This window comes from Mytilus edulis, chromosome 3 (assembly GCF_963676685.1).
Source record: "Mytilus edulis chromosome 3, xbMytEdul2.2, whole genome shotgun sequence".
Taxonomy (NCBI): Eukaryota; Metazoa; Mollusca; class Bivalvia; order Mytilida; family Mytilidae; genus Mytilus; species Mytilus edulis.
The window spans coordinates 11,477,538-11,504,229 of NC_092346.1; the positions used below are offsets into that span (position 1 = coordinate 11,477,538).

The window sequence follows — 26,692 nt, forward strand, 5'->3', positions numbered from 1 at the left end:
GTAAATTTCTTTGTAGATCGAATAAATATGATTTACACTGTCATTCCCACTACTTTTCAAAGAAATACTGCCATCCCGTTCTTTCTTAGTTAAATCGTTCGTCCCTAACCACACAAACAATGTAATGTTAGTATACTGATTTATAAGTTCTGCTAAATTTTGCTTCAAAAAATTAAACTGTTCCTTCGTAGTAGCTCCTGATTTATAACACCATTTAATTGAATTTCGGAAATTAAGTTGATTTTGTAAACATCGACCTTTGCTGTCAGATAAGATAACCGGAACACTTGTTAAATTATTGTTTAGATACGGAATTTCGTCAATTTTCGACAATTGTTTGCGTATGTTATTCATGTAAACATTTAAAATTAAAGTCACAATATTAATAAATATAATTTGAGTCCTCCACCATAATAGATCCGTGTTTTCCTTTCTCGGATACTAATAAATAATAACTATATTTTTGTAACTATTTTCTATTCTCAAAACTACATCTATACATTTATACTACAAATCTACAACCCTCGTTTTTGGCTACACGTGCTGTCCTTATCTATAAAGTCATGAATATTTATTAGCTATGTAGGCGTGTCAAAATCGTATCATACGCGATAATGACCAGCCAGTACACACTGTAATGATTTCATTAACCAGTATTAAAAAGATAAACATAACACTTTATTGTATAATTTTTCTGTGGTAGATCGTTTCCTGCTTTTTAAGTGGAGGTCTGATTCTGATCACTGGGAGTTTGGGTTTTTGTTGAAGTGCTAATTTGATAGCATAGCCCATTATTTGACCTGTAATATTTTACCAAAGGATCATTAATTTTCACAACTCATAAAATACTTGACCTCAATTCAGTTTCACTTCTTTTTTATCCGAAAAGTTCATACATGTACTACCGAAATATGGCACTCCAGTTTTCCGAAAATCTCACTGACTAGCATACTATTTAATATAATTTAGCACATCTACCCTAAAATTGTAATGTGGGTTCATGCATGGACAAGTAAATTTGAGTGCAAAAAAATAGTTCTGATTTAGAAAAGCTTCTTTCATGTAAATTCATTTGCAAATGTTAGAAAACGACAACATCAAATGCAAGTATATATGTTTTGTCAGAGAAGTTTATTTTTATATTTATATGTGGTTTATTTGATGATGTACACTTTTTTGATAGACTTAGTTGAAACTTCTGACAAAAACACAAATTTGCATGAATATCTACGAAAATAAATATTTCTATATCCATATATATATTTAAAAGTCGAAACTCATATAATTCAACAGTATAACTTTACATATAGTTAATGGTAAAAAAAACCAGACTCTTATATTTTTTAAAATAAATAAGGCCGTTAGTTTTCTCGTTTGAATTGTTTAACATTGTCATTTCGGGGCCTTTTATAGCTACTATGCGGTATGTACTTTGCTCATAACATTGTTGAAGGCCGCCGTACGGTGACCTATAGTTGTTAATTTCTGTGTCATTTTGGTCTCTTATGTGACATTCATACCACATTTCTTTTTTATATCATATCCTATACAAGTTTTAAAATGACAATGAACAAGTAATTTAAACCCAACAGAATTTGAAAAGAAATTGAAGGCTAATACCGAGTTAGCTGCTTGATTTAACTCGCCCAGTTCTGACACCAAAACCCTGAAGGTTCCAATGAACGAAACATTATTTAGTAAAATTAATTGTCGCGGCCGAACAATTTTTTTTCTCTTTGAATAACTTAAGTATTGTATTTTATAAATAACACTCATATTAAATTCTAACATAATTATACAACATAATAAATTAGTACAACAGAACGTATATATGACATACGTAATTCCATAAAGTCTAAAATGCTAAAAATGCTGTAAATGTATCTTCAACTAAGAGGTGCAGAGTATCTAATTAGCGTGCAGTTGCAAATATTTAATTTATGTTTAGGATCCAATTTGTTAAACTGCAGCTGAATAGGACTTGATTATCATTGTTAGGCTGGCATTAGAAAATAAGGTCACAAACAAATAAGAAACAATGTCTGTAAAACATGCATCACGGACCACTCCGACAAAAATCGGAGAACGTGACATTTCGCCCCAAACACGCACTTTAAACTGTGCCTTTTCTATACGTAATGCAAAAAGGGAGACAAGTATAAAAAAAGAAGATGTGGTATGATTGCCATGCAATGAAACAACTCTCCACAAGAGACCTAATGCATAGAAATTAACAACTTCAATGTCCCTAAATTTATCTCACACAAAAGACCGTTTTCAAAAACTTTATCAATTCCTAATTTAATTCACAAATAATAATGTATGTTCTTTAAGTCAACAGCTTATTAAATGATAAACGCCTTGGTAGGCATAAATCTCCCTAAATACATAAAAGAGGGGCGAAAGATACCAGAGAGGGACAGTCAAACTAATGATAAATAAACTGACAATGTCATGGCTAAAAAGAAAAGAACAACAGAAAAATTAAAGTACACAAGACACAACATAGAAAACTAAAGACTAAGCAACACAAACCCTACCAAAAACTGGGGGTGATCTCAAATGCTCTGGAAGGGTACGCAGATCCTGCTCCACATGTGGTACCCGTCGTGTTGCTCATGTTATTACCCGATTAGTCACAATATGTGGAAAGGGAACTGTATTGACGTTACGACATAAGGAACATATTCGATATCATCTGTGAAACGGATATTCCATAACGGTCAATCAACTCGTGATTTACGAGGCATGATTTCAACTTCACCATTTGAAACTCTTGGTTTAATAGCTTCCGTGTGAGCAGCAACCCTTTATCATGAAAATCATATTAGGACAGTCCTGGGAATATCGTAGCAATTGGGAGATGTGTACTCCGTATGCAGGCGCTGCTGGTATGTTGCTCTATGGAAATGGAAAGTTAACAATTGGGAAGCTGAAATTATCTCTTTTGTCTCAAAGTTTTATTTTCAACCAACCCTCATGTTCAATTTCTACGGACCTGATAGTTTGAAAATTAAAATCGTCACCTTTGTTATAGATCATTGTGGTACTGTGATGACCGTTTAAGTCGAATTCAAAGTATAATTAAAAAAATGAGGCTGATGAAGTCGTGTCTGTTGTTTCTTTAATTTATAGTTCTGGAGGATATATTAATGAAACCCAATCAGAAAAGCTTGGATTATTCATGGAAAGAACATCATCAATATATCTGAATTTGAAAAGCAATAATCAAACTTCTTTGATATTCTTGATTTTTTACAAGTGTCTGAAGTAAATTCGAATCATATCAATATAAAAAGATGTCGTCAATGAGAGGTGCAGATATCATAAGCGTTCACATAGGAATGCTGGCAATTTATTGATACTGATCACTAGTTCCTCTGTGTAGCTTGTTTCACTGTGACCTTTTTGTCACAGTCACTATCAACACATTTCTTATAAGAAAATCTCATATTAATAGATGTAGCAGATTAGTGTTCGGAATGAATGGCTTTAACGGACGTATGAAATTAATAACGTGTCGTTTTTATTTTTTCAACCAACCTTGACTCTATTTTCACCACTTGGAACCATTTGCTTAACTAGCTTCTGCTTAACTAGCTTCTTGTACTGAGCAGCAACTCTCTATCAGGAAAAGTCAGTATGCGGATAGCGTAATTACCGCAGCCGTTTTCCGGGAATTTACCGAGATATATACTCCATATGTAGGTGCTGCGGGACCATTGCTACATGCAAATAGAAAGGTATTACTCTTTTGTCATAAACTTCAGTTTGTTTTCAGCCAACCCTCAATGTCAATTTCAACATGTAAGTCCGGCAAGATATGAGGCCGAGACGGCATGATTTTTTTTTTAAGCGGAACGTGAAGTTAAAGGATACTGTTAGTTTCTATTAAAACTTTTAAAAAGGCCCTGTTTAAAATCTGCCAAATATTGATGTTTGAACAATTCGGAAAGAGGAGGAACTCAGCTGGTTCCCAACTTCCCATAGGTATGCAGTGTCTGTGCAGTAAAAAAATATCAAGCAACTTGATAATGCCAGTTCGGTTCGGTGTGTTGCTTGTTTGAATCAGAACTTGTTTTTTGTTTTCATACACAATATGATTGTCCGCCTAAAAACAAGACCATTTGTACTATGTTTAGTTAGTCCATTCAATTATATGTCTCTGCTAGTACTGAGTTTGAAATATAGATTTAAGTAAGAATCTGAAGTCACGGAAAATCATGTTTAGTTGTTTTCATTAAATGCAGTTTATCCTGCTATAATTATTGGGGTGGAAACATGTGGTTCACTACCATTTATATCATAAATGATCATACATAAGATCAATACTTTTATTTGAAGTCCGTCGTGTGTCGTTTTTTGTTTATCCTTGCATCGGTATTACATTTTTGGTCGAGAGGTTCCGAATAAATTTGGCGCGTTTTTCCAATGGGCCAATTTTTAAAAATGTCAAACAAGAAACTGCGAAGAGCTGGGTTATCAAAGGATATAACAGAAAGATTAGCTGTCAACAACGTGCTCACGTGCAAGGTTTTATACTCACTAAGTTAAAATATCTAGCATTGTGAAATAAATGCTGAATCTGTTCTAGCTCGACTATTAGTATTATATGAAATTTGCTGAAGATTTGCCCCTGTTCGTCACTGAGTGTACCTCATCTTTCAGATGCAGTCGTGTCCACTGAGTAATTCGGATATATTCCGCCTGTTTGTTAACTCCACCATCTAGTAACTGCGTAGTTGATGTACTCAATTGTTCAACGTCCTTGGGGGACCAATAAACACAGGCACTTGTTTCTATCCATTGGAAGACTCACTATCAACGTATATCTTCCAATGGATAGAAACAAGTGCCTGTGCTAATAAAGGACGAAATCGTTTCTAAAAACTAATTTTACTGCTCTCAATATATTTGTGTGTGACTACCTTAACATGTGGTGGTAAAGAGAGAGAGAGAGAGAGAAATTATGCTAATGAAATATGATACATAGGATATAGATGATTATACTATTTACAAACGTCATTCCGGAGCACCCCTGTGATTCTTGTATGATATGTACTGAACTAGTATTACGTTTCTAACAACCATATTCAAATCAAGTATATAACATCCCTGCCCTGAAAGAAAAAGAAATTCATAAAATTTTGTGATGGTTGTTGATAAACGTAGGTCAGAGAATATAAAACTAAAATAAGACAACAAACATTATAGTTGAACATAATCAAAATTATACTTAAAAAAAAAGATATATATATATAAGTTTCTCACTAAACTTCAACATGTTCAAGCTATCAAATCTCTGACATCGTGACTACCACACAAATCTCTTACAATGTAATATTTTCTCATCACAGTTCTGGTCTTGCGCATGAGGCCACAATTAAAAATATTTCAGTTTGCCCAAACCCGACCCATGATGACTGGGTGTGGGTAGGTAGGTAGGCAAATTCTTTTTTTTTTTTTTTTTTTATCCGAATTTGCATGAAAATATTAAAAGATCTTAAAACAGTATATCTTTTTTTTCTCTGTCAAACCACAGGGGCTTGTTACAATTGCCGGGTTTACTATCCATACGAACACCTAAAAAAACAGTGTTGGATAGTAAACCCGGCAATTGTAACAAGCCCCTGTGGTCAAACCTTTGTAGAGACAACCAAAAGCCATGAATTTAAAACCTCTATAAATAAATTAGTCTACTATATGATTTGTATCCTGAGATGTTTATAACCCTGACAATTGCTAACTGTGTGAAAGGGCTGTTGGATTTGTGAAGTGATTTTCAACAGTTCCATCAACACGATGTTTGTGTAAAAAAAATATCAGCTGATTATGTAATCATTTAATTTGTTTGCAGTTTTTAAATCCTATTTCTATTAAAATAGATTAAATGTCCTAAAATATTTATATGAATTATTATCTACCATCCTTAGTTTGTGTCTTTTTCATGTTTTGAAAACAAATTTATATTTTACATTATCACACAGGTAAACTAATTTGGCTATAAATAGATCAAAGCATGTTCTGTAGAATCTCCAAACTAAAAACGTATTTGTTATAATTTTATTTCTTTAAATAATCAAGTTTAAATTTTTGAAAATAATCATTATTGATAAAATATAATTGCATAAAGTTAACGTTTTCTGAAGACTTTATTTTTTGGTCATGGTTCTAGAGACTTCCTCACAAATTGTATAAAAATCCAATATGGCATCCATAACATGTTTTTACTTTTGCACATGTGAAAAAATATTTCTGACAAAAGTCAGATTTCTCTTGTCAAAAGGGATTTATATTTATATTGCAATAAATTATTCAGAAGGAGTTACATTCAGTTAAGATTAGGCCTAAATTAAAATATTGTTTGTTTGCCCTTTTCAGACCCTATGTTTTGAAACAGGGTAGGTAGGTAGGTAAAATATTTTATTTTTCTTTCCCAAAAAATAACTTAGCTCGGTACATTTTGGTCATGGGTAGGCAGGTAGGTATAATATTTTATTTTATAGATACACAATCTGCATGATGTCATTTTTGTCTGTATTGCTTTTGTTTAAGTATGCTTTTGCTAATAAGTTTCTAGGACTATTAGTATAATAGTTCCAAGTTTTGAAGAGAAAAAAAAATATCATGTAGAATGTGAAGTTAATTCATATGCACTACTATTTTTTTCAAATATCAAAATATAGGGCTGTGTGGCATATTTTAAACGTTTACATACCTGGAATTTTTAAGAGTTTTTACTTGCACTAATATTCTGTACTATGTACCTTGTACGCTTACCTATAGACCTAAAGTTTTTCTGTAAGAGATAACTTTGTCCTGGTAAAATATGTCCGGGCAGATATACATTGAACATTACTAGTAGAAAAAGTCCCTAGAGTGTTTTAAATTTTTGTGTGTGCCTGTGCTTTCAATAAAAATGCTTCAAGACTTGAAACTCAATTGACTTTGTCACGTATTTTACATCGCATTTATAAATGATCTGTATGGAAAAACTTGGCGATTTTACTGCCAAATATTCTCCCCTTTACAGACTTTTGGTTCATGTCAGATGTAAATCAGAAGATATCAATGTTGGTCGAAGGCATCGTTAACATAATCATCCTAATCTATGGACCACCAAAGGCCATCCCTACATAGGATACAAAGTCTGTTTACAAAATATTTTGTACACACGTTGATAATTTAGTATTGGACGAATTTTTTTTAATGAACCCTGCTCTTCAAGTATAAAGATACAGAGTAACGTTCATTAAATCATGATTTCAAAGCTTTCAACATTCAGGGGCGGATCCAGCCATTTTAAAAAGGGGGGTTCCTAACCCAGGACAAAAGGGGGGGGGGGTTCCATCTACATGCCCCCATTCCAATGCATTGATCGTCCAAAAAAAGGGGGGTTCCAACCCCCGGAACCCCCCCTCTGGATCCGCGCCTGACATTGATTTCAAACAAATGCTTTGAAACTCCAAATGCAAGTGTTCATTTATGTCAAACGCTCACGTGATACCAAACGGACTAGACCTTATACGGTAAAGATAAAACCCGAGAATTCCGGTAAAAAAGTTTTGAGCGGGAAATACAAATATAAGAATTTTGGTAGGAACAAAAAATAAATTAAAATAAAATCTTGTTTGTAAACACAAATAAAAGATTTTCAGGCGGAACGAATTTATAGGGTCGGTCGGTAAAGGGCAAACAAACAATATTTTAATTTAAGCCTTATATTTCTGATTCTGTGAGCAATTATAGTTTTATCAAATTTTCCCAAACAGCAACGTACTGACTGTCTAATGAGACTTGTAAATTTGAACTATTTCAATAAAAGGGCATCTAATTTACATGATAAAGGAAGATTATAATTAAAGACAACAATTTATCAAGAAATAATTCCTTTTTATTCAGTAAAAACAAAATCTTCTTGCAAGATTGTAAATTCGCAACTTCCGGATCCATTTCCTGTCAGAATAACATTGAAAATATTTGATTGCACATGGTTTTGAACAAATCTACCTAAATATTCTTATCAGATATTCGATAACATGATGAAATTAACATTGAGCATATAGGTAAGGGTTTGGTAGTACAAACAACTACAGCGTAAAAAAAAACTGCCACTTCACATGTTTTACTTCTTTACGTTCGTTAAATCAGAAGATAAAAACAGAGAACATCGAATATCGATTAACTGCGTCTCTTATACGCTTTCTTTTAATCTTATTCACAGTTACTTTGAAACGCAAAGAGGACAAACATTAAGTTTTGTACGATGACGGAGCGGACCCAAAATAAATCAGAAAAAAAAAATTCTTCCAAAAAACGTCAAAAAAAGAATTTGAGTCGGCGGGTTTATTTTGGGTCGGTCGCGTTTGGGCAAACATACAATCTTTTTATTTTGGCCTGAAACATTCAAATGAATCATAATTTTCAGTTATGCAATTGAGGAATCATAGTCTATTTGATAAGTCTAGCAGAGACCTGAAACTCCTAATATTTCAGATAATACATTCATAAATAATATCAACTTTTACACACAGATTTGGTTAACACTGGCACTCTCACTTACATAAAAATACGAAAATATTATAGGAAACATACACAGGTTTTATATCTGGAACATGCCATTCAACCTCATTTGACACAAAGTCTATTCATGAAACGACCAATAACAACTAGTAATAATAATACAATGATAAGAGAAAAGTGGCAGTCACACACAGTACATTCAAAAATCATAAATCTCAATACAAATTAACAATCAAATCAAATCAAGTCTCAATTATGTCTACTGTTATGGTCCCTGGTACTGGACAAATATAATAGCGATGCAATCATCACTGATTAACACAACATCTGGATTCAGCACGTTTGCAAGTTTGGCGATGCAATCATCACCGATTATAACATCATCATTGTCCAACAAGTGTGGCGATGCAATCATCACTGAACATCAAATCACTTAGCTGTATGTGGCGATGCAATCATCACCGATCATAGAAACATCTTCGTAGGTATTTACATAAACACAAGTAAATGGTTTAAACTACACTTTAGGGATACAATTATCACCGAATAATAACGAATATCCAGGAGTACTGAATGTGTGATAATCTTACTATCCAACATTATTGAAACAATTACGGTACTACTTTAGCGGAGGTGGCCTAGCAATTATTAGTTCCTGTGCTTTTGGTGGTAGCTCCGACAACGGTTTCCATTTTGCATTTTGTGCAGGCTCGCCTATCAATTGTACTAAATAGAGAAACGAACTTCCGTGTGGTTTTTTTTGCTAGGATTCGCTTTATCTTTTCCTGAGCTCCATCGCAAGAACTTAATTCACTTAGAAAATTTTCGTCACGGTATCATATAGGTTTTTGTACAACCCGAGATGTTCGCCTTAACGAAGTAGGATAATCATTTTGTAATTGAATATCCTGTTCAGTAATTTGGGTCAAATTCACACAATCAAAATGTCAATTAATTCATTTTTAAAGATGGAATGCAAACAAAAAATACAATGTTCATAACATCAGCGGGAAGTATTTGAGGTCCTCCACCATTCAACGTCCTTGGGGGACTAATAAAGGACGAAATCGTTTCTAAAAACTAATTTTACTGCTCTCAATATATTTGTGTGTGACTACCTAAACATGCGGTGGTAAAGAGAGAGAGAGAGAAAGCATGCTAATGAAGTATGATACAGAGGATATACATGTACATGTAGATGATTATACTATTTACAAACGTCATTCCGGAGTACCCCTGTGATTCCAGTATGATACGTACTGAACTACGTTTCCAACAACCATATACAAATCAAGTATATAACAATTGTAGTCTCTTAAAGTCATACATTGTCATACAAAATGTATGAAACCTCAAATTAAAAAAAATGAAGCATAAGTTTTTATAACAAAATGGATAGTTTTATTATTATTAAACTTATGTACATATACTTTTTTCTAAAGAAAATTCTTTTAATTGGTCCACATGTAGAAGAAGTTTTACTTTTTTAATTGCTTGCTTCCAGGAAGCAATTCGCCAACATATTTTCCGTATGCAAAGTGACCTTAGCGTGACCCTACTCGTAAAAATCTGATGATCGCAAGACGCATCAATCTGTCACTGTAATACACTATTAACTGATTGTACATGTTAAACACATGCTTAATATCCATGCTTCTTTGTTGATTGTTGACAAATGGGAGACAATCATTAAACTTAGGCTTCAAAACACAAACTTAATTACCTGCCATATTTTCACAGCGATTGAAAAAAAATTTGAATTTTATACGAAATTTATGCGGAAAAAAAATTATAAAATCTTGAACAGAAGACTGAGTTTATGATATATGTATGCATTGGTTCAAGAATTGGATTACTAGTCTATTATTTTTCACCGGTCACTGGTTTCCTATGACTCTAACTCTCTTTTATGTGAAACCAGTGCATGTAGTATTAGAATAAGAGACTTTTCATTACAAATGATGTAATTCCTCAATTTTATGATTTTTTATTGTAACCAGAAAAAAGTAACCATTTTTGCTTGTTTCAAGTGGTAAATAATACTTACATGTATACTGTATTCACCATTGATAAGAGAGTCTGATTGATTGTATGGCCAATTTTAAATTTGTGTCTTAACTGAACACATTTAAATATGAATTTAAACTTTATTTAACTAAAACCAAGCAAAGAAACTGGTTATAGCTAATGATTTCAGAGTCTTCTTTGACCAAATCCCTGGTGTGCACATCGACATGGTGACAAAATAAGAAAACAACAGTATGGTTCATTTGATTTTAGGATTTCTTGTCAAAAAACAATTTGGAACTGCTGAAACTACTAGGATTGGGATATTACAGTTTACAAGAGGTAGTGAAGACATGTTGTAAAGCTTGTGTTCCAGAATCAATCACTGTAAGTACATGTATACATTGGATTGGATATTCAAAGATCCTAGTAACTCCTGTTTTACATATTCAGACCACTGACATATACATACATGTATATAAATATAATTATCTTTTTTTTTAAAGTTTAATATCACTTTTGAGGTGGGATTTTTCAAAATTTTTATTAGGCGTAAAATAGTTAATTTAGGATTTTCTGACCAACACTTATCACAAGCACAAACCTTTACATTTATTAAATGAGTATTTACTTTCCTTAGACTTACATGTAACCAACATCTGATAAATTCATTAAGAATTAACCAAAATATAAATAAGAAGATGTGGTATGAGTGCCAATTAGACAACTCTCCATCCAAGCCATGTGTAATAAGTAAACAATTAATGTTTTAAAGAACAGTCTTCAACACAGAGCTTCGGCTAACATCAAACAGTAAGCTATAAAGGGCTTAGTAACCAAAAGATAATTTGAAGCGTTGTCACTTTGTCATACAAATGGCAGGTTTCTGGTCTAACCGTACATGTATGTATAGTATTGGAACTATACATGGTGAAGACATGACCTTTTCTAGGTTTTGACCACCTCACCAAAACATTAATTTAAGTCATGCAGGGATCTCCATGAATGAAAATTGAACAATGGAGGAACTTTCACCATTACAAACCATGTCTACGCTGTACAGTGTAGCACGATCGGAAGTATGTTATCTCTCCATACAAGGAATAGTGAACATGCTAATTCGTTGCTTATTTAAATTATATTTATTTGAATATTCATTATAGAATCAGAAGTATCAATATTTTCATTTATCGCCGTTTTTAACCATTCAATTGCCAAGTCTTCATGGTTCCCCCTTAGTCGAGAATGACCAAAAGCTGTCATGAAGTTCCCCATGTAGATTTCTTGTATTTTTGGTAATTGTTATGGGGGTTAAAAATCATATGATGTGGAGCTTATTTTTCATGGACACTGTCAAATTCAGAACCCATTACCGGTATGGCTGATTTGCAGCAACAACAAAACGATTCGTACGGGTTATGTAAAAGGTTAAAGTGATTTGTAAAGCAAACGTTGACAAATGAAAAGGTTTTTAATGACTTTATCTGGCAAATTGATGCTGTGCAACATGCATCTTTCGAGTCTGAATAGACACCGGAAACGCAGATGTATCAATTTGATTGTAATATGCAAAATGAATTCGGAATTGCGATACGATATTTCTTTACAGGAAATATTTAAGGTTTTTACTTTTAAACTTTTAAAGTAATTCTAAATTATCGTTACAGCAGTACTCGAGTTATTTGCGATGAAATAATATTTACTGTTTTGAGTCTTATTTTGTACTTCTTAAAAAAGAGGGATGCTGATTGCATAGTCAAAATAAAGCACGTGTTCGACTTGTTAAACTGGACTAAACTTTGTAACTGGATTATTAATTAATTTATTTAATCTAAATTATCATAATCATTTGCTGAAATTTAGTTGATTAATTCGACAAATGGATCGTCTATCCTCAGATAGTATTCTCCTGTCTGGTTTGTTAATCATCTACCTGTACAAGCTCAGGTACAAGTGATTAGCGATCATAATCCGGATATCCCTCAGGCGTTAGAACTGTATTGGATTATAACATAAAAAGCCTAAGGGTTATGCAATTACATGCATTTGATTATAATTGATAAAAAAAAATGGCGTCGGGCTACAAAACACGATGATGTTTTGAACGATGGCGGAAGACATTTTAACGATGGCGCAACACAATTTAACGATGGCGCGAGTCATTTGACGATGGCGCAAGACATTTGAACGATGGCGGGGCGCCATCGTGAAACAGGCCATGGAGATCCCTGTCATGTTAGAACTCTTTTAGAATTGGTAAGTTTTTTGTAGCTCTTGCAGCTGTTGTTATCTCCACCTGTTACAGAAGACAGTGCACTCTTGCCTACTCAAAGTGTCTTATCAAGTAGATTTTGTAAAGAACAAACCATGTCATTTCTTTTTGCTATCATAGGGCATAGCATACAACAATTTTGGAAAAATTGGTCAAGTTTTCAAATGCACCATCTGAGGTTAAATATGTATATGAAAATTACCAAATCTACCCATAATTTACAGTTTCATATTTTGAAATTTTTTATATCATGTCTTGGTGATAATGTTGGGTTACTGTCATTGACATTTATCCACATCATACTTTTTATTATTTTCTTTTCATTGTCTAACAGTAAACATATAAAATTTTAAAAATAGCTGTGAAGATTAACCAAGGCTTCCAAAACAGTCATATATGCCGGACAATTGTATTATGTCCAGTAAAAGTCCGGCTGGGCAAAGCATGAAACCGGCATCTACTTTTCAGTTTTCAAGGCTTTCCTTTAGCAGCCACACTTTTCTGGTCATAAAAGTGACATGATGATTAATTATTATCAAAACAACCCTCACTTTAATACGTTCTAATTTTAATCAAGGCTAATTAGTTGTTGGACAGCTGAAATCTACCTGTTCAGGTGACAGGTAAACTATTTTCAGAACCGGACACAGTATAAAATTGAGAAAGGAAATGGTGAATATGTCAAAGCGACAACCACCCGACCATAGAGCAAACAACAGCCGAAGGCAACCAATGGGTCTTCAATGTAGCGAGAATTCCCGCACCCGTAGGTGTCCTTCAGCTGGCCCCTAAAATATGCATAATAGTACAGTGATAATGGACGTCATACTAAACTCCGAATTATACACAAGAAACTAAAAATTAAAATCATACAAGACTAACAAAGGCCAGAGGCTCCTGACTTGGGACAGGCGCAAAATTGCGGCGGGGTTAAACATGTTTATGAGATCTCAACCCTCCCCCTATACCTCTAGCCAATGTAGAAAAGTAAAAGAATAACAATACGCACATTAAAATTCAGTTCAAGAGAAGTCCGAGTCTGATGTCAAAAGATGTAACAAAAGAAAATAAATAAAATGACAATAATACATAAATAACAACAGACTACTAGCAGTTAACTGACATGCCAGCTCCAGACCTCAATTAAACTGATTGAAAGATTATGTCTTCATCATATGAATATCAGGTACAATCCCTCCCGTTAGGGGTTTAGTATCATACTATCATAAAATATATGAGAAGAACATAACCCGTGTCATGCCAACAACTGTTTTTTTAGAAATAAATGTGTTTAGTTCCGATGCAAAGACCCTATCAGTGAATCAATGTTAAAGCCAAAATATGCAATCTTTAATGACCTGACAACAGTATCGTAACTATATCCCCTTTTAATAAGTCTATTTAAAGGTTTTGTTAGTTTCTGAGGAGAATACTGACATTTTTGTGCTTTATAAAGAATATTTCCATAAAATTTTGGATGTGAAATACCTGAACGTATAAGATGTCTGCATGTTGAGTTATATTTACGAATTATTTCCTTATACCGGTGATAAAATTTAGTAAATGTTTTGACCAGTTTGTGATATCGAAAACCCTGGTGTAATAATTTTTCAGTAATACATAAATTTCTCTCGCTAAAATCTAATACATTGTTACATACACGAGCGAATCGTACAAGTTGAGATATATAAACACCATAAGATGGTGACAAGGGAACGTCACCATCTAAAAATGGATAATTAACAATAGGAAATGAAAAATCATCTCTTTTATCATAAATTTTTGTATTAAGCTTCCCGTTTATGATATAGATATCAAGATCGAGGAAAGGGCAGTGGTCATTGTTATCATTAGCTTTATTTAAAGTAAGTTCTACAGGATAAATTTCTTTAGTATACATACTGAAGTCGTCATTATTTAGAGCCAATATATCATCCAAATATCTAAAAGTATTGTTAAATTTTTGTATCAAATGTTGTTTTGATGGGTCTTTGCTAATTTTAGTCATAAATTGTAACTCATAACAATACAAAAACAGGTCCGCAATAAGTGGTGCACAGTTAGTCCCCATTGGAATTCCAATAACTTGACGATATACGGAATCTCCAAAGCGAACAAAAATGTTATCAAGTAAAAATTCAAGTGCATAAATAGTATCAAAGCATGTCCAATTGACATAGTTCTTTTGTTTATTGCTACTAAAAAATGATCTAAAAGAGTTTGAACATATGTACTCGCATTCCGACTTTTTAAATGCCCAGTTAATTAGGGATGTGAATTTTTTCTTAATAAGAATATGAGGCAAAGTGGTATATAGGGTAGAAAAATCAAAACTTTGAACAGATTCAAAATCACCAATATATGCATGCAATTTATCAAGTACTTCCAAAGAGTTTTTGACACTCCAAAAGTAATTAATTCCACTATTTTCAAAGGCCTTATTTGAACAATTTATTATCAGGTTTTTTATTGTACCAAGTGTACTAGTAAGTAAAACAGACAATTTAGTAGTTGAACAATGGCTGGAAGATGAAATAAATCTATATTTGTAAGGTTTTTTGTGCAGCTTCGGAAGCCAGTACATAGTTGGGACTTTCATTGTGTTTGGTTCTGCTTGTAAAGAAGTAGCTAAAAGTTTATGTTTGTTACAGATGTCGTTTTCTGAAAATGAAGTCAGTTGGAATGTTGGTGAATTCGTGATTTCCTTTTGTAGAACCTCTATATAAAATTTACGTCAAACAATAATGATATTATTAGCAGCTTTATCAGCCGGGACAAAAACAAATTCCTTGGCTAGTTCTGTTAGTTTATTTTTGATACGCGAAATAGGGTTTTTATAGTTTTTGTTGAGGGTAAAATGTTCTTTAAAATGTTGTATTCGAATATCAACTATCTTCATTACTGAATTAAAAAAAGAGTCCAAAGATTTTTTGTCAGCTTTTTCCCGTTTTACCCATTTCAAACAGTAGGCGCGGAGTGAGTCGTTGATGATATTACGACACTCATTCCAGTTAATAGTTGACGGGGGACGATATTTAGGTCCTTTACTGAGGAATGATTTTAACTCTCGGTCGCGAACGATGTTAAGGTCTCCTGTTATAACATGGGAAATTGGTCCATAGGTGTATTCTGAATTACTGCAATTACACGACATAGGTGTATTTTCAGTGATATTTACATCTTTACACAATTGGCTATAATTAAACACATATTTTCGGGTAGATTTCTTGTAAATATAACAAATGAGAGGGAGTTCAGTATTATCAAAATATCCAGGAATTTGGTCTTTAACAGAATGGTCGTTAAAAATACCGGCAATATTTACAAAATCAAAACCTTTATTGACATACTTTATTTTAATAAAATGTTTTTTATGATCTTCAGGGCGATCAATTTTTGGAAACAGTTTAGAATAACAATATGCCATTATAATTTGGACAATTTCATACTTAGGACTGTAATATGAAATTGTGTTGCAATCCTCTAAAATTTTATTTAATTTATTTATAGGTAAAGAACAAAGCTTGGTTAACAGATAATGTCTGCCGTTGTTTTTTGAAATGGAAATTAGGTCCGAAATATTTGTATGGTTGGTCCGAAATTTTCTTTGATTGCGATTTTTTCTGCGTCCATGAGAACGATTTTTACGAACAGTTTTAGAAACTATATCCAAAATGTTAACAGAATCGGTTCTTGATATATTGCCAATTCCCATGATATTATCATTAAGACCGAGAGGGTAGACTGTCTGTAATTTTTTAATCCAATTTAATTCATTTATTTTTCGTGATCGTACAAACTTGGAATGAGATTCACCAGGCTGCTTATTTACTTCTTCTAAAGGTTGAACTGTTAAATATTTAATAGGATGATTGTGCTTCTTAAGATGTTGATAAATGATACTTTTGAATTTATTGGGTCTTTTAAAACGATACAGGTGTTCTTGCGTGCGTTTAGATAAATATCGCCCAGTTTCACCTACGTACTGAATACCGCATCCCGGTTTGTTTCATGTGAGTAAATAAATAATACTGTTTGTTTTTCAAGTAATATCAGTTTCAAAATTTAGAGAAAATGTGCGACCATTAAATGTGGACCTTACTGTATTGTTGGTGGAAAGACGGGGACACGTAAGTCATTTTTTGGCATGACACTTATCGATAGAAGGGTAACCACGATTTTTATTGTTAAAAACGTTAGCTATTGTAGTATTTTTAGATAAGCGATTCTGAAGATTGAGACGTGTAGATACCCTTTGAACGAGTTTAGTATTTAATATTTTTCCATTTCTAAGCTTCATATTTGTTTTTTGGTATGTAGATTTATTACAAAGGAGCAAAGACTGGCGTCCAGAATATGAACCATCACACAGTAGATTAAATTGTGTAAAAATGATAAAACTGTTCGGCTCAAGACGTCAAATGCTTATTGTCATAAGTTACCCGACAAATTTAACAAAAGATAGGGTATATCAAGGTAGCGACTGACGTCTGACTATTTCTAAGCTTCATATTTGTTTTTTGGTATGTAGATTTATTATAAATTGATCCGTGGTCTATTCAAAGTTATGTTCTTACATTTCAGCGGTTTGTATGTAATTGATTTAGTCTAAAACATTGAAATTATAAGAAATATGTTTATAAACATGATTTGATGAAAAATTTAAAAAGGTTATAAATGAAAAATGGTCAGAACTACATTGTACGAACTAGAACAAGTTTGCGCATGTGCGAAGGTGGGAAATTTAATTATGCATCCTACATTTCTTCAAAAATGCTAAAATTATCATTGCTACCTATATTTAATGTTTATTTCAAGTATTTTGTTGAAGAAATAACATGGAAAGAGCTTCTTTACTCTCAATCTTTCCTCAGTTGTACTTTGTAAGCCTACACGGATTTAACGTATCCGTTTATGGTCCATGTTTTACCATTGTCAAGTCAACATCAGGTAAAAGAAAAATGTGATTTTAAAAACGAAAGTAAAGGTTTTGACAACCTCATTTTGCACATATAAAGAGTCTAAGGCAGATATGAGCACGCTGATGTGCAAACTTCGAATGATGCACTGCCAATTTAACAGTAAAAGTCAGAACATCAAATTCAAATCAAAGTTTAATATCGTTTTTTGTTTTTTTTATCTTATGTCAATCATTGGGATGGCCATCTGCTTACAATAATTGCCTTTTGTGACTAAAGGGATTAAAATCGGGATCAGATATAAAATGTCCGGCTGGCTCAAATATGTTTTGGAAGCCCTGAGATTAACATGTATTTTGATTTTATTATGCAGGCATTAGAACTATTAGAGAGAAGAAAATCAAAGAATTTCTTTGAGACAACTTTACCTGACCTAGACAAAGTTTTACATGGTGGTATTCCTATGGGTACAGTGACTGAGGTTTGTATATTATAAATTCATAAAGTTTTTGCATACCTGTAGATAATGTGAGTTTAAGTATTGGGATTTTAGGATAAACTGCATACGAATAAAGCTAACAAAATTTGAAATGAGAAATGTCATTTTTATTAAAAAAAATTATAATAGATAGGGTGAAACAATAAACAGAAGAATTTAATTTTATCAGTTAAACAAAATCAACAAAAAAGTGATTTTATTAATGAATTATATTCTAAACTACACATATTCATACTAAAGTGGCCATTGTTCAAGATGCACAAAGATCCAGGTGAGGGATACTAGAAATCTTGAAATATTTTTTTCTTTTGTAGTCCATGAAGAAAAATCTGCTGGTCCTCACTTTTATTTCTGATGCAAAATACCAAAATTTTTTCTGCCCTTTGCAATTGCAACTTGGAGGTCAAACCATTGAACCACCAAGTTTTACGAACTCTATGACAATACTCTTATGTAAAAGTTCACTGAAAGAATCAGGATTTTGTTTGTAGATTGCAGGCCCTTCAGGATGTGGTAAAACCCAGTTCTGTGTGATGCTAAGTGTTGTAGCAACACTGCCTGCCAACATGGGAGGGCTAGATGGTTGTGTGATGTATATAGATACTGAATCTGCATTCTCAGCTGAGAGGTAAAACCGTACAAGTTTAGTGCATCTGTTTTCTTTTGTTAAAGTTAAGACCTGAATCTTTGTTTTCTGCTTAAAAAAACCCAAAAATTTAGTGATAGCTAAAGTTTAACTATTGTCACAGATGAAATACCACAGCTGCTTTTACAGACAATCTTACTACTGAATTTGTTCGTAGTTTATACATGTACTTAAAGCTTTATTATTTACAAATAGTTTTTAATGCAAGATTGTTTTATATGAAGGTGACTTTTTTTAAATGAACATTGAAATTGTAGTGGCTGTGCTGGCCTAAAAAAATAGTCTAGTGAAAAATTGCCAGTTTGGAATATTTTTAGCAGGTCTAAAACATTTGTCTCTAGAATCTCCTGTCAGAGATGCACACTGTTTTATTATTATTAAAGTAAAATTGAGTTATTGTGTGAATAAAGATTTACTCTTTTATCATAATTATCCCCACAAAGATTTACTTTTTAACTGAATCCCCCTTTTTGAACTGTATACTCCTATTTATTCATGCATTTTACTTTCAGACTAGTTCAGGTAGCACAGTGTAAATGCTCCCAAATTTTCAGTCAGGAAGACGGCCTACTACAGCTTACAAGGAGTATATTCTTATTTTACTTTCAGACTGGTGCAGGTAGCACAGTGTAAGTACCCAGAATACTTCAGACAGGAAGACAGCCTTCTACAGCTTACAAGGAGTATATTTGTTGATGTTCAACAGACATGTTCTTCTCTTATCAAAAGGTAACAAAAAATGCTAAAGAGGGGATGGGTATTTAAAACAGCTAACTAATAATGTACCTGTTATTGTTCAACTATCATTAAAAGGTTAAAAGATCGATTAAAAGAACTTTGCTTGTTCAGTCTACGAGATTTTCAAGGAACACATAAAAATGTATAAATTATAAATTTATTACCATACCTGCCAACTATCCAGATTTGAAGGGGTGTCCCCGTGGGAGGCGTTGGCCTGACTATTTAAATCTTTTCTTTTATGAACTGAATACCTCAATTCAGTTTCAAAGGCGTTCAAAAGCATTTAAGCAAATATTAATGCCTTGAAAATTAAAACATCATTTTAAATACACTTTTGACATGTATAAAACATGCACTAGGTCCTCCACCAAGGTTTTAAAAGTTGGCATGTATTGATTATGTGCTTTTCTTTTTAGACTGACATCATTAGAAGAGGAGATAATTTCTAGGAAAATAAAATTGATTGTGGTAGATTCTATAGCATCATTGGTCAGGAAGGAATACAGTGGGAGTGGTGGGAAAAGTTTGATTGACAGAACCAACTTCCTGTCGCAGCAGGCAGCCATCTTGAAATATCTGGCAGAATTTTTCTGTATTCCTGTGAGTCACAGAATAAACTATTTGTATTAAATCCAAATGTGAAATTGTAAAACAAAAACAAAATCGAATTCAAAATCGAATCCAAATCAATAAACAGGTTTTTTTTTTATCTAGTGTCCTAAAGATATGCATACATGTCAACCTCTGACAATGGGAAATCATGTCATGACATGACATGACATGTCAAAAAGCGTGTGAAAACGCGTGAGGTAGATGCGAACTTGTTAATATGAATGTGGTAATGTTCATAATTTCATACAAATTTGTGAATATAAAAAAAACAATATATATTCTACAGTGAACTTTTATTGTATTAAACAGTGGTCTGTTATGTTGCTTTTAAAGCACCACCACTAGGCACATATTCAAAACAACTGCCAGTTTCAAGTTTAGTTAGTAACATTTATTTGATAACAGCACACAATACAAATGTAACATAGTCAAGTTCTGATCAGAATTCAGTGTCAATTTCTTTATAATTGAAAAGGCTCTCCCACAGTAAGAATTGATATTTGACTGAATTAGCTTCATCAAGATTTGAAAGAATGTCATAATGTTTGGGTTTTTTTGGCAATGTAAAATGTCATCTATTATCTCTGCCATTGCTCCCATTGTTATTGCCTGGTTAAAACTTGGTAGTTCATCAGAAGAAAGCTGGTACTATGAGAGCTGATCCAACAGTTATGTGATATTTTTATCCCCATGGCCTGTAGATTTCTGTTGCCGTGTTGGCTAGATTTGAAACTGAAATTGAAAAAGAAAAATGTTTTATAAATTTGATTTCCATTAGATAAACATGTTAAATGCTTAATAATATTATTCAAATAGCTACATTGTATTTCTCCTCTCACATCTATTGTTTTTTATCATTGCAACATAGAATGCACAAATTATGCGTTACTTGTCACTCGATCATTTAAACTAAAACTCCAAAATATAATTTATAAATCTTGAATCTTGCCGTACACATCGTTTTGGCTTAACAATCGGCACTTTAAACGACGGTACAGGCCCTGAAAGTGACCTCTTTCTGTGCACATTTCCCCTATAAAGTGAATTTGAAAGAAAGTCACAAAATCGTTAAAACTAATCACAAACTACTTACCTTTTACTGTTTGCCCATAAAGAAAAATAAACGGCAGCCAAACAATTACTTCGAATTTTTCGGTATTTATCGCCGAATAAGGAAAAAACCTGAGAATAGCGATATCACTAACGACCAAAAAATGAAAAGAACGGAAAAGCGTGTAATTGCGTGTAAAGTGGTGAAAAGCGTGTACACGCCATGTGACAAAATCCTCGCGTGTAAACCGTTGAAAAAGCGTGTATTACACGCGAATATCATGTCACTTGACATGTATGAAGATATGGAGGAATTGAAAATCATGCATCACAAGATATCTAAGTTAAGATGCCACAATAAGAAAAGTATATTATGATTCGGAATGAATAAAACTACAAAACCAAAGTTTTGTCTGAATATATAAATATACAATTAACACTAAACAAAAAAGACATGCAAACAACATATTCCAAATTCTTTAAAAGCACTGAATTTAGATCAGCTTAAGTAATAATTTGGCATTAGATGCAAAAATAATAATGCAAAACAACTGCAACACATAAGTGTAACTGAAAAATTAAAACACAAAGGGAGATAAAAATGTATTATGAAAATATTAAATTGCCTTTTACAGGTTGTGGTAACCAATCAGATTACAACAAGATTTGGACAGAATCCCACACCTTCTGATCTGGAGGAGGGAGGTAAAAATATTTGGAATATGATATTTGATCAAATTATGACATTTTGTCACTGATAAACCATTACTTAAGGAGCCATAGCAGTAACATGAAGTTCATCACCACCATAAAATTCAGCAATTGTCATTTGAAAAAGGGAGCTCAAGTTAAATTCAATTACACCATCAGACAACAACACAAGTACACCAGACACATATGGTTACCTAGTAGACCTGTTTTTGCCCAAAATGTCACTTCACATACCAAGTTTTCAATGTTACCACCTCATTTTAAAAATCATAAGAGTTTTTTTTTTAATTTAAATGCATTTTGAATTTTGTGCTCCATTTAATGTTATGTATACATTGATTCTATTATTTTCTTTACAGCAGAAATTGTCCCAGAAACAGACACTGGGTATGTTACTGCAGCCTTAGGGAATACCTGGAGCCATAACGTTAACACAAGGTTAATTCTACAATACCTTGAAGGACAAAAAAGACAGGTAAGTGAAGTAAAACAGTTGTTTTTACTTTCCAAAACCAGTTTGCCATATTATGAAGCTCATATAGAAATAAGAAAATGCAGTACTATTGCTAATGATACAGCTGTCCGTGAGAGACCAAAATGACATAGTCCTTAGCAATATTTTAGTTAAATAAAATATGATCATCTATGGAGACATGATTGACCAGTTGTAGATGGGTATGAATATAATGTGAAAAATGGACAGAGAATGATACTATTACAATGCATTTTATTTTGAAAGATATTAATGCCATGATGGCTGAATATCAGAAATTTTTGTTTTGGTATATGTACAGTTATCTCCCTTTCCCCAATATTTCTTATTTATTTTTATAACTTGGAAGAACAGAAGCATTTTATTTGAAGACTTTTAAGAATATAACTGAAAAAATAATTTAGGCATAGTTCATTTTAAAATATTTTGTTTTGTTATCTTGTTACATGCATGCTAGAAAAAAAAAATTAAAAAACATTTGGTCGAAGGTGGAAAAATCCAAAATCATTAATGTAATTTATTTTTACCAGGTTTTGGTAGCTAAATCACCTGTTGCACCGTTTACATCATTTACCTACACAATACAAGATACAGGTATTGTACAAGAAGGTAAGTAAGGTTAGATGTTGGTAGTTTTAACAACATTTACCTACACCTTTATTTAGATATTGAACAAGAAAGTATTCAAAGGTTCAAACTCAGAAAGGCACCTTTAACATTTTTACTGATAGCAAGACATCTAGGATTTATTGACATCTAAATTTTGTTGTTCATTTATACCCACAAAAACCTAGAAAAATTTGAATTTGACCAATAATGATGAATTCTCATGAAAAAACAACACATGGCAGGGGCGGATTCAGGAATTTGAAAAGGGGGGGGCTAAGTTTTTCAAAATAGCCTAGCGAAACGAGGTGAAAATTTTTTGGGACCTTTTTTGGTCTAAAAACATGATATAAGTGTAAAATGCCTTTTTTAAACGGTTCCTGGCGTGGGCCATGTTTATTTTATAGTTGCTGTAAAGTGTAAGGGTTGGACATTTTTATGCTGTACTCTCCCTTTTAATTGTCCATTATTAAAATGATAGTATGGATCCAAAGCTATGTACTGATATATTTGATTTGGGACTTGTCAGTAAAAAATGGACGTGGAAAATTCTAGGTTGTTGTATGTTAAGTTAGCAAAACCTCACAGATTTCTTGTTGTAAACAAGAAATATACCGGGCTATTAGATGAAATTTACAATTTGACCGACACGAGTTCAAAAAAGTCAAACAAGCAATTTTTATCCAAATGTTTGGTCGAGATGTTTCATCCAACAAAATAACGGGAAGTGAGGGGTTCCAAATCAACCAAAGGCTACGAATGATAAAATTGAGAATGAAAATTGGGAATGTGTCAAAGAGACAAAAACCCTCCTGAGTCTGCAATGACAGTCGACAATAGAGACATAAAGGGCACACTCAGCAAGTCTGGTCTTGAAAAAAGTACTCAATATATCAATTCGGCGAAACAGATATTCCGGTCAGACATGCAAACCCAGGCCTCCAAAAAATTATCCCCGTTTTTTATGCCCCACCTATGATAGTAGAGGGGCATTATGTTTTCTGGTCTGTGCGTCCTTCCGTCTGTTCGTCTGTTCATCCCACTTTAGGTTAAAGTTTTTGGTCAAGGTAGTTTTTGATGAAGCGGAAGTCCAATCAACTTGAAACTTAATACACATGTTCCTTATGATATGATCTTTCTTATTTTAAAAACAAAATTAAACTTTTGACCCCATTTTCATGGTCCACTGAACATAGATATTAAAAGTGCGAGTCTCAGGTTAAAGTTTTTGGTCAAGGTAGTTTTTGATGAAGCTGAAGTCCAATCAACTTGAAACTTAGAACACATGTTCGCTTTTGGTTGATCTTTTTACTTTTCAGGCCAAATTAGATTTTTTACCCAATTTTACGGTCCATTGAACATGGAAAATGATAATGCGAGTGGGGCATCCGTGTACTTTGGACACATTCTTGTTTTTCATCATGTTCATTTAATGCTAAATAATTCTGTTGGAAATTTTGGTTTCTAATAGCAAAAAAGTGGACAAGATTATTGTTTTCAATCCAGTTACGGCCTGAATTTTTATCTAATGCAAAAATCAGAGTCAGATTTTTTTCTCTCAAACTTAGACTGCCTCCTCAAATCAAATGGTTTGTACGCCCTCTACGCCCCCTCTGGATCCGCCACTGCATGGTCAAGATAGCCTGACTTAGCAAAGGTGCAACAGTATTTATCAATTTGTTTTAGTAGGATCCATATTTGTATATACATGTGCCTGATGTTCATATGATGAAATCATAATCTTTCAGTCAGTTTAATTGAAGTCTGGAGCTGGCATGTCAGTTAACTGCTAGTAGTCTGTTGTTATTTATGTATTATTGTCATTTTGTTTATTTTCTTTGGTTACATCTTCTGACATCAGACTCGGACTTCTCTTGAACTGAATTTTAATGTGCGTATTGTTATGCATTTACTTTTCTACATTGGTTAGAGGTATAGGGGGAGGGTTGAGATCTCACAAACATGTTTAACCCCGCCGCATTTTTGCGCCTGTCCCAAGTCAGGAACCTTTGGCCTTTGTTAGTCTTGTATTATTTTAATTTTAGTTTCTTGTGTACAATTTGGAAATTAGTATGGCGTTCATTATCACTGGACTAGTATATATTTGTTTAGGGGCCAGCTGAAGGACGCCTCCGGGTGCGGGAATTTCTCGCTACATTGAAGACCTGTTGGTGACCTTCTGCTGTTGTTTTTTATTGGTCGGTTGTTGTCTCTTTGACACATTCCCCATTTCCATTCTCAATTTTATGACATGCGTTAGTAAATTGATCCTTTAGATAATTGTAATGGAATATTATAATTTAACAGTTGATGGAGCTGGGCATTACCATGGAACAGATCCAGGGATACAGAATATCAGAGTCAGATCATCTTTACCTCTAGAGTATGCCACAATGAAATGATACATATCTCTGTGAGTTAGTTTTACAACACCATTTTAAATACTGTGGATTCCTTTATTTTCGTGAATATCAATTTTTCAAGTTGTTTTGACAAAATCTGCATACAACCCGTTTGGAAATTATTACTTTTTTGAACATTTAAAATTGTGTTTAATACCTATGTACATGAAATCTAGGAAAATTAGTATCCAAGGAGTTATAATCAATCCGCAGTTATTTATCCTGTATTTATTTACCTGTATTATAGTGTGTTGGTTTGTATTATAAATAATGAAATTACATGCAAATGTCTTTCTTTTTGAGTAAGACTTACAACTCTTATTTTAATATAGCAGTGAGTTTTATTCAGCACTATTATATCAGCTTCTAGAGTAAGACGTTTTGAGTAATTTTTTTCCACAGAGTTCTTATGAATGCTAATGAATATTCAGAATTTAATGAAAGCATTGATAATTTCCAAATTTTTGACAATCAACAATCATAATACTTTGTTTTATGTATCAAAATGTTAGTCTTGATTGTTGCTATGTATATGCATTTTTTTGGACATTCAAGATGCAGTAAAAAAAATAAAATGTGCTCGGTTGAAAAAAAGAACTTTTAGAAACTAGGAAAAGAAACTTGCCAAGATTGTATACTGTTTCATAACAAGTGTTGCTTGCAAAATTCATGAAAATGAGTTGGTTTACATTATACCTTGCTGTCTAGCTCATCTGGTGTTGATTGTCAGTTGTTTGTTCTTTTTTGTTCAAAACCAAATTCCAAAACTACTTAGCCAAATTTGACCAAACTTAGCTTGAATCATCCGTCCGTTCGTTCATCCGTCTGTCCCGCTTCAGGTTAAAGTTTTTGGTCAAGGTAGTTTTTGATGAAGTTGAAGTCCAATCAACTTGAAACTTAGTATACATGTGCCCTATGACATGATCTTTCTAATTTTAATTCAAAATTATAGTTTTGACCCCAATTTCATGGTCCACTGAACATAGAAAATGATAGTGCGAAGTTCAGGTTGAAGTTTTTGGTCAAGGTAGTTTTTGATGAAGTAGAAGTCAAGTCATCTTGAAACTTAGTATATATGTTCCCTTTGATAAGATCAATCTAATTTTAATGCCAAATTAGAGAATTTATTCCAATTTCACGGTCCATTGAACATGGAAAATGATAATGCAAGTGGGGCATTCGTGTACTTTGGACACATTCTTGTTTTTATT

General features: G+C 33.0%; 1 protein-coding gene across 2 annotated transcripts; it reads left to right on the top strand.

Annotated features, from left to right (window-relative positions):
• The first annotated feature begins 4,402 nt into the window (after positions 1 to 4,402).
• On the top strand, positions 4,403 to 25,506 carry LOC139515815 (DNA repair protein RAD51 homolog 2-like). Of its 2 annotated transcripts, none has more exons than XM_071305526.1 (10): positions 4,403 to 4,533; positions 10,804 to 10,917; positions 18,095 to 18,202; positions 18,712 to 18,848; positions 19,476 to 19,595; positions 20,024 to 20,207; positions 21,905 to 21,974; positions 22,340 to 22,455; positions 23,004 to 23,082; positions 25,387 to 25,506. In XM_071305526.1, exons 1-10 carry the CDS (start codon positions 4,432 to 4,434, stop codon positions 25,479 to 25,481), a joined length of 1,125 nt encoding a protein of 374 aa, XP_071161627.1. In that variant the 5' UTR covers positions 4,403 to 4,431; the 3' UTR covers positions 25,482 to 25,506. The 2 variants fall into 2 exon arrangements, with proteins under 2 accessions (XP_071161627.1, XP_071161628.1); XM_071305527.1 differs by having other exon boundaries at positions 22,343 to 22,455.
• Positions 25,507 to 26,692: the final 1,186 nt, after the last annotated feature.

Excerpts from the sequence above, each read along its gene's own strand:
- LOC139515815 (XM_071305526.1), top strand. The coding sequence starts at position 4,432 with ATGGGCCAATTTTTAAAAATGTCAAACAAGAAACTGCGAAGAGCTGGG. Across the intron at positions 20,208-21,904 it reads CAGAATTTTTCTGTATTCCT|GTTGTGGTAACCAATCAGAT; the intron begins GTGAGTCACAGA and ends TGCCTTTTACAG. Across the intron at positions 22,456-23,003 it reads TTGAAGGACAAAAAAGACAG|GTTTTGGTAGCTAAATCACC; the intron begins GTAAGTGAAGTA and ends TATTTTTACCAG.